General features: G+C 36.7%; 1 protein-coding gene across 3 annotated transcripts in view; it reads right to left on the bottom strand.

The window, feature by feature from the left end:
• ERC2 (ELKS/RAB6-interacting/CAST family member 2) overlaps window positions 1-15050 on the bottom strand; it is a 996367-nt gene that overhangs the window by 669121 nt on the left and 312196 nt on the right. For all 3 annotated transcript variants that reach the window (XM_070360622.1, XM_070360624.1, XM_070360623.1), the window contains exon 5: window positions 11434-11589. In XM_070360622.1, coding sequence (XP_070216723.1) covers window positions 11434-11589 — 156 coding nt within the window. The remainder of the gene's footprint in view (window positions 1-11433; window positions 11590-15050) is intronic.

Raw genomic sequence — 15050 nt, 5'->3', positions numbered from 1 at the left:
TTCCTCTCACTGGAAGTTAACCACAAGGACAGAAGTCCAACCAGCCTGTGATCACTTGGCTGTGAAGAAGTCTATGCCAGTCACGCAGAAAGACAGAGAGGAACTTTTCTGATATTCTTGGTGGAATTTGTGGCTTCTGTCTTGTCCCTGGTCTTAAAGGGAAGAATTTCAATATTTTGTCATTAAGCTCAATGCTTGCTTTAGCTTTTTACAGGCATTCAAGTTTTAGAAAGTTCCCTTTTACTACAACTCTGCCAAGAGTTGTTTTTTTAATCATTAAAGAATGCTTAATATTATCCAGCATTTTTCTGCACCTCATGATTTATCACATTTTCACCTTTAATATATTATAATAAATTATATTAATGTATTTTTAAAATATTACTCTCTCCATGCATTACTGTGAAAAACTCCACTTCATCATGATGCATTATTATTTTTATATGTTACTGGATTCATCCTGCTAATATTTTGTCAGCATTTCTACATTTATGGGCAAGACTGATTTGTAATTTTCCTATCTTGTGCTATCTTTATCAAGTTTTAGCATCAATTTAGCCTTCCAAATAAAGTAGGGAGTGTTCATTCTTTTAGTGTGTTCTGAAATGATTTGTGTAAAACTGCAAATTTTTTTTCACTGAAGTTCATTAAAAATCACCCAAAAAATCATCCAGAGCTGGTATTTTCTTTTTCCAAAGACCATTCCTTACTTCATCCATCTTTAATGATTATAGGAATATCCATGTTTCTAATTATGTGAATCAATTTTGCTAAGTTATTTTCATTAAAAGACTTTCATTTCATCTAAATTTTCACCCTGTTGGCATGAAGTTTTCATAAAACTCATTTATATTTGATATTATGGTATCTATGACTATCTTTTTTCATTCCTAATATTTTTATTTTTAATTATTTTTTTTTTTTTTTTATTTTTTAACTTTACAATATTGTATTGGTTTTGCCATATATCAACATGAAGAATCTCAGCAGAAGCATGTCCCATTAAATAACCTCTTCAAAGAGCCAATTTTGGTTCTGTTGATCATCCAACATTTTAATTTTCTATTTGATTAGTTTTGGCTCTAATTTTAAAATTATTTTCTTCTTCATACTTTCCTTGGGTTTATTCTATTTTCTTTTCCTAAGCTTAAGTTGGAATATTATCTCACTAATTTTCATACTTTTTTCTTTCCATGTATGAGCCTTAAGAGCATATATTTTCCTGTCAGTATCACTTTAGCTCACTCTCTGTAGTTTGATATACCTTGACATTATTATACAGCCTTAAATATTTTCCAATCTCCATTATTATTCCTTGAACCATGAATAACTTAAAAATGTGTTTCTTAATCTCCAAATACATAAATGTTTCCTAGTTATCTCTTTTTTTTATGTCTTACTTGCTTTGTGAGTAGAGAACATGGTCTCTTCTACAGTATTCATTTGAAATTTGGTGCATCTTGCTTTATGCACAGTATGTAGTCAGTGATCATAAATGCATTCTGTATGAAAGTGAAAAGTGAAGTCATTCAGTTGTATCTGATTCTTTGCGACCCCATGGACTGTAGCCTACCAGGCTCCTCCGTCCATGGAATTTTCCAGGCAAGGGTACTGGAGTGGGCTGCCATTTCCTTCTCCAGAGGATGTTCCCAACCCAGGGATTGAACCCTGGTCTCCGCATTGCAGGCAGACGCTTTACTGTCTGAGCCACCAGGGAAGCATTCTGTATACTATGTGCTTAAAAAGATTATGTATCCAACAATTGTTGGGTGCAATATTCCATATATGTGCATGACATTTGATTACACTTTTATTTTTAGAACATTTCCATGATCTTAATATGAAACTTTAAGTAGAAAAGTCACTCTTCATTCCTCATCCTCTACACCTAGCCCTAGGCAACCAATAATCTACATTATGGACTGGCCTTTTCTGGGAATCTCATATAAATGCACTCTTCAATATACGTACTTTGTCACTGGCTTCCATAACATACACAACATTTCAAGTTTCATCCATGTTGTAGCATGTATAAGTACTTCATTGCTCTTTATAGCTGAGTAATATTTCACTGTATGAATATACATGATTGTTTCTATCCATTCACCAGATAATGGACACCTAAATTGTTTCCACATTTTGACTATTAATAATGCTGCTTGATCATTTATGTACAAGTGTGTGGAGACATATGCTTTCATTTCTCTTGGATATAAACACAGGTGTGAAACTGCTAGGTCACATGGTAACTATGTTTAGCTTTCTGAAGAATTTCTACCTGCTTTCCAAACTGACTATACAATTTTATTGGAGAAGGAAATGGCAACCCACTCCAGTGTTCTTGCCTGGAGAATCTCAGGGATGGGGGAGCCTGGTGGGCTGCTGTCTATGGGGTCGCACAGAGTCGGACACAACTGAAGTGATTTAGCAGAAGAAACATATAAGGGTTCTAATTTCTTTAAAACCTCACCAGCATTTGTTATCATCTGTCTTTCCATTCGTCATCATTCCAGTGAGTATATAGTGGTTATCTCCTTATGGTTTTGCTTTCTCTAATGACTAAGATGTTAACAAATATCTTTTTCCATACTTATTAGACATTCATATATCTCCTTTGGACAAATGTTCTGTTAAGACTTTTTCTTGGCCTCTAAGATTTTATGTCTTTATTTTGATGCAAATAGATTTCATTTTATTTATCCTATTTTGGGTATTTTAAGACTTCTGAATTTGTAGACTGATACCTGTGAAAATTCTCAGCTTTTATCTCTTTTATCTCTTCAAATATGGCTTCTGAATAATAACTGTCCCTATTTCATCTTTCTTCAAGAATTTGGATTAGATTTGTGCTAGATCTTCTTATTCTATCTTCTAATTCTATCTTCTATGCATCTTTAATGTTTTCTATCTTTTTATCTTTCATTTAATTTCTTCTGCCCTATTTTCTAGTCTATTAAGTTTCTCTTCTGCTATGACCACTCTGCAATTAAATATATTTCTCAAACTTTAAAATTTCCATTTTTATATTTTTCCATTTCTAAGTCATTTTATTTGCTTCTTTCTAAATTTCCTTGGTATTTTTATAGCCTCTTGCCTTTTAGCCATATTTTCAACTCCTTCTTTTATTTAATATACTGCTACTGCTAAGTCGCTTCAGTCGTGTCCGACTCTGTGTGATCCCATAGACGGCAGCCCACCAGGCTCCCCCGTCCCTGGGATTCTCCAGGCAAGAACACTGGAGTGGGTTGCCATTTCCTTCTCCAATGCATGAAAGTGAAAAGTCAAAGTGAAGTCGCTCAGTCGTGTCCGATTCTTCGTAACCCCATGGACTCCAGCCCACCAGGCTCCTCCACCCATGGGATTTTCCAGGCAAGAACACTGGAGTGGGGTGCCATTCCCTTCTCCGATTTAACATACTAAACATACTTATTTCATAGTGTTTGTCTTAAAATTTCAGTTTCTGAAGTCTTTCCCTTCTAGTTCTGCTGTTCATTCTTTCTACTGGCTTTTGCTTACAGTGGTTTGCTTTCTTGAAGGTTTTGTAAATTTTTTTTAATTTTTACTCACATGTTTTGGAACTTTCTCTGGAGAAAAATACTGAGGGGTCTTAGTTGAACATGTGGTCCTTCAGAACATTTATCTCAGCCAATTCCTGGGCACTACCAACCACGGACTCCTTTAAACTACATTATATACTGAAAATTCTTGGATCACCTCACACTGCACATCTGCCTAAGAGCCAGCTATGGTTACAGATTCTCACTGCTAGTTTTTTTCACCTTTATCTTGGCTCAAAGACTTAAAATAGGTAAATAAATGATTTTCCCTGGAGCCCCTTAGTCTAGGTGGGAGGAGAATAGAGTGGGCAATTTATTTTTACTTTACTCCTGCATTAAGAGTCTAGCTGTCTGGGATCCCAGCTTTACGTGGTAGTGGGATTCCTGCTTGGCTCATTTTGAGCAGGCTCAAGCTTCTGTCACTTTCCTTCAGTGTCACTGTGACTGTGAAAACTAAAGCTCAAGTTCATCTGTCTAGCAAAGCCAACAAGACAAAATCAGGAATTTCCCTGGTGGTCCAGTGGTTGAGACTCCACGCTCTCGATGCAGAGGGCCTGGGTTCGATCTCTGGCCAGTGAACTAGGTCCTGGATGCCACAACTAAAGATCCAGCATGTCACAATAAAGATCCCATACACTGCTACTAAGCCCTGGAGTGGACAAAATAGTTAAAAAAAAAAAAAGAAGAAGATAGAACCAGGGCTGTAGTTTTCACTCTAGTCCCCTGCTTTGGCTTAATCTTGGCCCTTCAGATTCTTTCTAACTTCAAAGTTCATAAGTACATTTTAAATTGTATGTTTTTAAACTATATTTGATCCATCATTTTTGTCCCAGTAATTGAAACTAGCTAAATAAGAACCAAGCTACTGATAACTACTGAGCATAAACAGAGTGAGATGCTTAAAAAGAAGTGAGACCTCCATCTTCAGAAATTTTCAGGGTTCAGCAATTAACTATAAAAGTTGATATAGAACCCCACTTGCAGGGTGCACTCAGACTAGATAGGGGGACATACAGGTTTCATCATACTTGCCACATCTACAGGTTTGGTAATGGCTGCCCGGAAGGCAGTCTTGAGAAGAATTCTGAGTATGCTGAAACGTTCACTAAAAAGAACTGTGCGAGATTATCAATGCGCTTCGAGTATGTGTGTCTGGGTGGCAGCACTACTCAGGTCTGTGCAATCCATGAAATACATTATTTCTTTGTAATTTAAGAAATCACGAGTCTATGATTTTTAGCTACAACAAAGTAAGTCCTCTCCCTATAGCCCTCTCTTTTTCTCACACACAAGAACAGAATATAAATAAAATGAGGGAACAGAGAAAATTATAAAATGAATTAAATCTTTTGTGATCAGCAACTACTCAAGGAATAGTTGACATTACAGTATATAGTTGATTCAACATATGAAACTGATTCATCTGAAAATAAAACTCAAAAAACTTTCAACTCTACATGCTGAAACAATGATGATATTTATAGTAAAGAAAAAAAAGCTGATTAGTGCTAACGTCTACAAATATCGGAGTAGAAATCTCATATGGGAGTGGGGTATTGAGAGAGGAATGTGAAAGAAATTAACATCAATGGAATGGTATTTAATAGGAAGGAAGACATGGCAGGTTCTACATATAGCTACTTCATTCAATAAAAATAGATTGATAATGATAAAACTATCTCAGTCTATAAATATTAATAGGCAGTTGCTTTAAATAACTTGCAGACTATCACTGCCGTGAGGTAAATTTTAAATATTTTATGCAGACAATAACAGGAAAAAAAGTTTTTCTAAGGGGAATATAGTTGTGGGGTAAAAAAATCATATTCTTCCATAAAAATATGCCTTTGGCTTCTTTTATAGCCATAAACTCAATAAAAATGAAAAGTGATGCAATCGAACATACATGAGAACTGAGGCTGGGGAAGGTCTGTCTCCATGATGGGAAGAAGAAAAACCAATAAGAATTACATCACATGCTTTATATGAAGTCCATGTGGACATCAGGCACACTTCATCTCGTCTGAAAGTTCTTCTATCACTTACATCTGTGACACAACTAACACCAATAAAGCCTACTCCGCCAAGGAAAACAGCTTCTTTTTCACTGCAGATATGGCCCTCACATCTAGAAAGTGATGTGCTTATTATCATGCAGTTTGGGTTATGAGGTTTGTAATCCATCAGAGGTTAATAAGAAAATGTGTTACAAATTGAGAATAAAGGGGGAGATCTAAGACAGCTGAGTGGCATCTTTGGCAAACACTGCAGAGGGAGTAGCTAACAGAGAAGTACTGGGGTCAGTAGATGAAAATGTGTGAATCTAGGAACAAAGCCTTGTATACAACAGGGGATGCCATCATTCTTTCCCTAGTAGGAAAACAATTATTTATATGGTACATTCCATTCTTAAAGCCTTAAAAGTGCTGCTGAGGTAACTCATGCTTTTCATAGCCTCTTACATTCTGCCATCACACTTTGATTCCTCTAAACCTTGTGAGTGTGGGTAGAAATTGGACTTTCCAACAGGGGAGAGTTGCACAGCTTGGGAGGTCTCTGAGTCTCAGTTCTCAGGGACAACATGCATGTGCCAGAGGGCTTGAAAGATGCATGTCTTTTCATCCTGACTGACTATATCTGGTATCCCAGGCTTTGCACAAGTTGCGATTCTAAACTCTGCCTTTACATTTTTGAAATTCACCTTCTATTATTTCAAAAATGTTATGTCATGGCTATTTATGATATCATATTTACAAAAGCAATTTAGGTCTTCCCTGCTACTTCATCTAATCACAAAGCTTGCAAGAGGCCCTACCAGTCCCAGGCATCTGCTCAGCAACAAAATGGAAGCACATGCTATTTCATGGGACTGCTTAAAATACTTCCTTTCCCTCCAACCTACTGTCTTTACTCATTTTAATAATTAATCCAAGCAGCACTCACTTTGCATACAACATTGTTTCTTTATCAGATTCTCAGCTAATGTGGAAGCTCCAATACTTTGGCCACCTGAAGCAAAGAGCTGACACATTGGGAAAAAACCCTGATGCTGGGAAAGACTGAAGGTAAAACGAGAAGGGGATGGCGGAGGATGAGATGGTTAGATAGCATCGCCGACTCGATGGACATGAATTTGAGCAAACTCCAGGAGATACTGAAGGATGGGGGAGCCTGGCGTGATGTAGTGCATGAGGTCCCAAAGAGTCAGACACAACTTAGTGACTGAACAACAACAATGTCAATTTTTCATTGAAACATTTAAAAGTATTTCAACACACTTCTATCTCTGAAAATGAGTCTGTATATATCACTATTAGCTGTCTTTATTATATATTTCTAGGGAAGGAAATGGCAACCCATCCCAGTATTCTTGCCTGGAGAATCCCATGGACAGAGGAGCCTGGCGGGCCACAGTCCATAGGGTTGCAAGAGTCAGACACGACTTAGCGACTAAGTGATGATAGCAATTATCTATTTGGAGCAAATAGTTACACACAGAAATTGAGATTGATGACAAGGAATCAAATGCTGAGTTAATTGTATCACCAATGGGTCATGAAAGTACTTTTCAGCTAAAATTTCAAAAATATAAGCAAATGAGAACATAGATACTCTAGGAGCTATTTTTTAATGATTAGGTTGACTTTAAAACTTTTAAAATCTTTTTTTTAATTAAAAAAAGTAAGCTTCCAAGTAATTAAGACAGAACACATTTAGATCTCTATTAAAGTAACAGATCAGTGGGCACTGCCAAGCCTGGCACCATCGTAAACCCTGAAGATTCTGCCTCTCCAGAAAACCTGGTAAAAGAAAGGGCACTCTTAAGCTTTCTATATGTTGATTACAAGCCACAGGCAGAAGTAACAATATACAGCTGCAATTTTCAGATTTAGTTTCAAAGAGTTCTAGTCCCCTCCTTGTGCAGCATTTCATAAGAATTTCTGAAGTGTTCCTCTACCATGACTCTGAGTTTTTGTGAACTATTAAAACAACAGTTTCTGAAATCAACTGTCCCTGCATTAAACTTACCATTTTCTGCTAGATGGGATCCAAAGTCACCTTATGATTTCCGTGTCTACCACCGCTTCAGTAAACCAAATGAGTTTAACAATTACATTTCCATTTCCCAAGTACATTTCAGAATCTCTAGATTTTTGCAATTTAAATCTAATAATTTATTTTTTGAAAAAGTCTATAATTTCATATAGACTTGAGTTCTTCCTACTTCCTTAACTGTATAGAATTGGGGATAGAATGGTGTTTTCACATATCCTTCTAGGTATGCTCAGACACAGATTTGAGTTGGCAATCTTCCCCAGACCTATCACTGTAGTTTCACCAATCTGATTATTTTGACCAAAACAAAAAACAAAACACTAACTTTAACCTTGCACAACTTGTATTATTCCAGCCAGAAATGAACTCTCCTCCCATCAAGTCTTCAGGGTGGTATTTTGAGTACATTTCTTACTTTCCCAACTAAGTGGTAAGGATTGGGAAATGGGAAATATTTTGAACATGCACAACTTTTAGTGCCCCTTTGGGGACCACAGAGCTCAAAATCCACCATTGAAAGCTTTATCCATATAATCCTGCATATAAACAAAAGAATTCAAGAAACTCCAGTGGTGACACTAAACAGTTTCCTTGTCAATGTGTGTAAACAACTATTGCACAAATTAACTCCTCAGATATCTGTGACGTTCACAAGCAACACATTCATACAAACTTTGTAGAAAAGTTATCCAAATAGGCTACAATGGACCATGAAGTACACTAGCAATTCAAATTTCAGTTCAGTTACTCAGTCGAGTCCCAGCTGTTTGTGACCCCATAGACAGCAGCGCGCCAGGTTTCCCTGTCCATCACCAACTCCTGGAGCTTGCTCAAATACATATCCATCGAGTTGGTATTGCCATCCAACCATTTCATCCTCTATAGTCCCCTTCTCCTCCTGCCTTCAATCTTTCCCAGAATCAGGTCTTTTCCGATCAGTCAGTTCGTCGCATCAGGTGGCCAAAGTAATGGAGCTTCAGCATCAGTCCTTCTGATGAGTATTTGGGATTGATTTCCTTTAGGAAAGTGAAAGTCACTCAGTCGTGTTCGACTCTTTGCGACTCCATGGACTATACTGTCCATGGAATCCTCCAGGCCAGAATACTGGAGTGGGTATCTGATCCCTTCTCCAGAGGATCTTCCCAACCCAGGGGTTGAACCCAAGTCTCCCAGGTCTCCTGCATTCCATGTAGATTTTTTACCAGCTGAGCCACCAGGGAAGCCCAATCCTTTAGGATTGACTGGTTTGATCTCCTTGCTGTCCAAGGGACTATCAACAGTCTTCTTCAGCACCACAGTTCGAAAGCATCAATTCTTCAGTGCTCAGCCTTCTTTATGGTCCAACTCTCACATCTGTACATGACTACTGGAAAGACCATAGCTTTGACTACAAGGACTTTTGTCAGCAAGGTGATGTTTCTGCTTTTTAATACGCTGTCTAGGTTTGTCATAGCTTTCCTATCAAGAAGCAAGCATCTTTTAATTTCACCAGCTGCAGTGATTTTGGAGCCTGAGAAGAAAAAAAATCTGTCACTGCTTTCACTGTTTCCCCATCTATTTGCCATGAAGTGATGGGACCAGATGCCATAATCTTAGTTTTATGAATGTTAAGCTTTAAGCCAGCTTTTTCACTCTCCTCTTTCACCCTCATCAAGAGGCTCCTTAGTTCCTCTTTGCACTTACTAAAATTATTAATATATTTGATTATATTTCTTCAATAATAATGGATATAGTCATCGCCTACTTTTTTGACTCGGGTGCTTTAACTGCAGAGTTTTGTTTAACATTTTGAGTCACTCTCTAAGTTTTGCAGTGGTGCCCCTACTTCATAGATGAGGAAAGTGTGGCTGAGTGACTTAAGTCACTCCTGAAGATCATGTAGCTATCAAGGGCAGGTTAGAAATCTGCCAGAGTCTGCTTCAGTCTTCAGCCTGCACTCTTTTCACCTAACTCCTTTTCTCTCCTTGAACATCCTTCCGACTTGACCACTCTGGAAACCCTTGAAAGTAACTAACCATTAAAAGTTAAAACTAGCTCAAGGATTGATGGTGCCTCAGAAGACTGTGAGATAATAAAGGCCATCACTTGCTTCCTGAAGACCATATACATGTTTTATTCACCGGGACACAATCTATATTGAAGGACAGAGTTTACAAATTTCAAGGCATTTTCAGTTGTACAAGTGGCTTGAACTATCTTCTACTGATATATGACAGGATAGGGTGGGGAGGAACAGTTTGAGCCAAAACAATTATTTCCCCCAATCTTCATGGATTCACTCAGATCTGTACATCTGGTCTTCATTCCTGGAGTGATCTGGCCATTGTCTGCAGGCCACCCTACTACTGTGCTTGTGGCATGTCAGCTCAACTCTCTAAGAGGAAAGGATTGCAAAAAAGAAACCAGAAGGGAGAACTTAGCAAGGAAACCTGCTCTGCATTTTGTGTCCATCACTAAAAGCAAGGGGTTACATTAAAATACACTGGACATTCTCCTTCTCATATCTCTACTCCTTGATGAAAATTTTTAGTCAAAATCTCAACATTAACTTACAGATGGAAGTTGACAGAAGTGTAGCATGGTTTTTGTTTTTCCTAGAGAAACACATGTACACATACATACAGAGTAAAGTAAACACTAGATATTATTTCTTTCCTGTAATTTTGCGAATTCTCTGCAAAGACTATCCATGTATTTCACAACTGAAAAAAATCATAATCATTACTTAAGCAGTTATCCTCTCCACTTCCCATTGCCTTCTCACAGAAGTGTGCATCACTCAACTCTGCTGCATTTTATAAGGCAACAAACAGCAAAACCTAGAATAAGAACAGGGGTACTTAAGAGGAAGTGGTAGGAAAAAAATAATTTTAATTGGTGTGGTTATTGTCTTCAAAAATAAAATGGCTTAAATAGAGGAATAAATAAAAGTATTTCGAAGTCTCTAAAGGCCAATTGGGCTGCTCATAAATTAAATAATTCTGCATATATAAAAAGAACAGATTTTCAGGTGATTTGTCCATTTGCAACTCAAAGTTTTATTTTGAAAAATACAAGCCAAATTCTTTAAAACTAGCAATACTGATAAAAAGTAATGGAAACGATTACTCTAATAATATTTCATAAATATTCCACAGCAATAGGTAACAATAATTACACTCAACAACAATGTCTCACATGACTGAATGCTTTCTAGAGATCAGTCAAGGGAGTAAGTATTTTAAATGCATAATCTCCTGGAATTGTCAAAGCGACCCGATGATGAAGGTATTTTTCTTTTTCTTATCAGTATTTCATGGATGAAGAAACTGAGGCTCACAGAGATTGAATATTTTCAGCAAATGATAGTACTGGGACTCAAAATCAGTACTGTCAAATACTATATTAAAACCAAAATATCTTCATACCATTCAAATCAGTTAAATTGGCTTCCAAGATTAACCTTTCATCACCTTCCAGGAATGGGCCAGAAATTTGGCAAAGAGAAACTTTTAAAAATAGCAAACTTATGAAATCTCAGGAAATTTGGAGAGCAAAGACTATTAAAAATAAATGTTAATTCCCAAGACAGAGGAACACTGAAAGAATTCATTAGAAAATCCTGAACCCCTTAGTAAGTAGAAATTCTACCTAAAGTTTTATCTGATTTTTCTGGAATCTATGCTTTTGAACTAAAAAATTTCCTCATTCTTTATTGTCCATATATTTCATGTATCACATAAAGCAGATTATGTGAGTATTTGGGGAAAGTATGTATATAAACCATAACTTTCCAGTCACATTAAGAATATAAAAGTTTATAACTTTGGACTATACATACCTTGGTTTTCATGAACTTGGAGTGACTTTTGTAAACCTCTATTTGTTTTATCTCTTCTTCACGGTCCTCAGTGTTCAACACACCATTGGCTTTTAACATCTGGATCTCATCCTCAAGATCCCTTATGTTTCGCTCCAATGAAGCGATTTTTGTGTCCTGTTGGTAAAAAAAAAAAAAAAAGAGAGAGAGAGAGAGAGGGAAAGAAAATTGCTTTTTCAATATTACCAAAACAATTTCAGAAAGCAATTTATTCAATAGTAATAGATTAACTATGGTGTACACACAGCCCTGAATTCAGAACAATTTACTTTTTTCACCTCTGAAGATCACTTGTGAGATTTTTTTTTAAGCTCCCAATAAACAGCTTATGTCAATGCAAGACAGAGAGTTACCTAGATATGTTTGTTGCATATCTAGCAATCAAATTAATAAAGAAATAGTGATAAAAAGTGATCTAAAGTGTTAAAAACAAAAATGACATTTAAGAAGACAAATTTATAATTTCAGAGACAGTTTACTAGTGAATATTTTCGAGTCTACTTGTACACACAAAAACGGTTTGTTCATGTGTGTATTTTGTGGCTAGTTTTATAAGGCATGCTTGGAATTTGACTGTGAAAGAGAAGGAAATTAAAATCTACTAATGGGGGAAAGGATTCTCATCTAAAATATAGACATAAGTGAAGTTAAATAACTGAATCATGACCTAGTATGACTGACACACTAAATATTGAAAATTATAGCAACTGGAAATAATATATCACATCATGATTTACTTGGCAAGCAGACAGCTTCCTGTGTGACAAAAAAAAATCACTATCTTGAAGGGCATTTCTTACCTATTGATTTACAGAGTTAAAAAAAAAAAAAACTAGAAATATTACACTCAAATGTGGGGTTAATTGAGGACAAATCATAGATAATTTTCTTTAAAGAAGGAAATGACAGATTACACACACAAGGTAGAGCGTAATAAGAAATGATGCATTAGAAGGAGAGGAGAGGAGAGAGGAGATGCATTATAGAGGGAAAAACAGTTCTTCAACCTCAGGTATTAAACTCAAATCAGTGCTTGGAATGAAACACACTGGAAGTTTGACGTCAAGTTTTCTCACTGTCACATCTCCCTGCCATTTTATTGTGTAGATTCAAGGAGGTTATATTACATTTGCAATTGGAAGTTAATGAAAAATGAGCCACTAACTCATTTTTTTTAAACTAATTCATTTTTTTTAGAATCCAAGAAACTAAAGAGTTCTAAAAGTAAAGACAATGAATGGGCTATTCTATTTATAACAACTCAGAAAAAACTTTAACAATTATGCGTGTCCTGATTTTGTGGCTACTTTCTATTTCACTTTCCTATATTACATGCCCACTGGCATGTTTCATTATCATGAACATTGCCATTACTGTTAAAAAGGAAAAATGAGAACCAGCAGCAGCAGCACTGAGCTCCACTGTGTTCCCATACCTGGGTGCTCTACGTGCTGAAGACACACACACACACACACAAAAAGCAAGAAGATAAAAGAAAATGATTTTGAAATTTGCAACATTATTATGGAATATTACATTCCATTCTGTAGTATTTCATTTTCCTTTTAAAATAGTATTTATTGTATCTTTTCAGTTATAAAAGTAATATACTTGAAATTCACAAAAAATGGAGAAAATTCCCTATATTTCTATCATCCAGCGATAACTATCATTTTTTATTTATAGCCTGCAAGTCTTTTTCAATGTTAGATGCATATCTGGTAATCTTGTATATTGCCAATTTGAGTGAGGAGAATGTTAGAGACTAAATGTCTAGGTGCCTCCAAAATTTATATGCTGAAGCTCTAATCCCTAATGTGATTATATTTGGAGAGGAGGCCTTTGGGAGGTAATCAGGATTAGATGGAGTCATGAGTATGGAACCCTCATGATGGGATTAACGCCCTCATAAGAAGAGATACTAGAGAGCTTGTTTTCTCTCTCTGTCATGTGAGAACAGAGCAAGAGGGTGACTCTCTGAAAGCCAGGATTCTCACAGGAATCCAACCATGCTGGCACCCTGATCTTAGACTTCCAGTCTCCAGAACTGCAAGAAAATAAATTTCTGGTTTTTTTAGCCACCCAGCCTGTGGTATTTTCTTATAGCAGGCCAAGCTGATAAATGTAGGGAGTCCTTCTTAATGACTCATTTGAATTCTTTTTTTTTTTTTAATTTTGTTTTATTTTTAAATTTTATAATATTGTATTGGTTTTGCCAAATATTGAAATGAATCCACCACAGGTATACATGTGTTCCCCATCCTGAACCCTCCTCCCTCCTCCCTCCCCATACCATCCCTCTGGGTCATCCCAGTGCACCAGCCCCAAGCATCCAGTATCTTGGGACTGGCGACTCGTTCCATATATGATATTATACGTATTTCAATGCCATTCTCCCATATCATCTCACCCTCTCTCTCTCCCACAGAGTCCAAAAGACTGTTCTATACAGCAGTGTCTCTTTTGCTGTCTCGTATACAGGGTTATTGTTACCATCTTTCTAAATTCCATATATATGCGTTAGTATACTGTATTGGTGTTTTTCTTTCTGGCTTATAAATAAATGCCCCTGCTGCTGCTGCTGCTAAGTCACTTCATTTGTGTCCGACTCTGTGAGACCCCATAGATGGCAGCCCACCAGGCTCCCCCATCCCTTGGATTCTCCAGGCAAGAACACTGGAGTGGGTTGCCATTTCCTTCTCCAATGCATGAAAGCGAAGTCGCTCAGTCGTGTCTGACCCTCAGCGACCCCATGGACTGCAGCCTTCCACGCTCCTCCGTCCATGGGATTTTCCAGGCAAGAATACTGGAGTTGGGTGCCATTGCCTTCTCCGATGAATAAATGAGAGTCATTTTAAATCAACATTTTTTCTGACTATAAAATTAAGCCATGCTCATTACAGAAAACTTGAAAAGTCACAGAGACAATTATGATATCCACCTCAATCTCATCACCCAAATATACCCACTATTAACTATTTTATTTACCTCCCATGAAGCCTTAAGACTATATTATTTCTTTAAAACATAAAGATATCTATTAAAACATTATCATTAATCTATTAAAACATTAATGTAGATTTCTGCTCTTTACTGAGATACAAATTTTTCAGCATTTACAAATATCTAAGTACAATTTTTACAAGAACTTACCTGTAAGTTAAGTGTGAAAGAAATAGACAACATTCCTGCTTTTTAATATAAAATCTCCTTTGATTTCAGATTCAAGTCTAAATTGACATATTTATATGTATACATATGTGTATACATATTTACATGTATACATATGTATTTATACATAAGTATACACATATGTATATAAATATATGTGTACTGAAATATACTTTGTAGTCCCATATTTTAAACTTTATTTCTTGTTGCTGCTGCTGCTGCTAAGTCGCTTCAGTCGTGTCCGACTCTGTGCGACCCCATAGATGGCAGCCCACCAGGCTCCCCCGTCCCTGGGATTCTCCAGGCAAGAACACTGGAGTGGGTTGCCATTTCCTTCTCCAATGCATGAAAGTGAAAAGTGAAAGAGAAGTCGCTCAGTCATGTCCGACCCTTAGTGACCCCATGGA

This window comes from Bos mutus, chromosome 22 (genome assembly GCF_027580195.1).
Source record: "Bos mutus isolate GX-2022 chromosome 22, NWIPB_WYAK_1.1, whole genome shotgun sequence".
Taxonomy (NCBI): Eukaryota; Metazoa; Chordata; class Mammalia; order Artiodactyla; family Bovidae; genus Bos; species Bos mutus.
The sequence above is the reverse complement of the archived record's forward strand: the minus strand, read 5'-3'. Positions and strand labels throughout refer to the sequence as shown.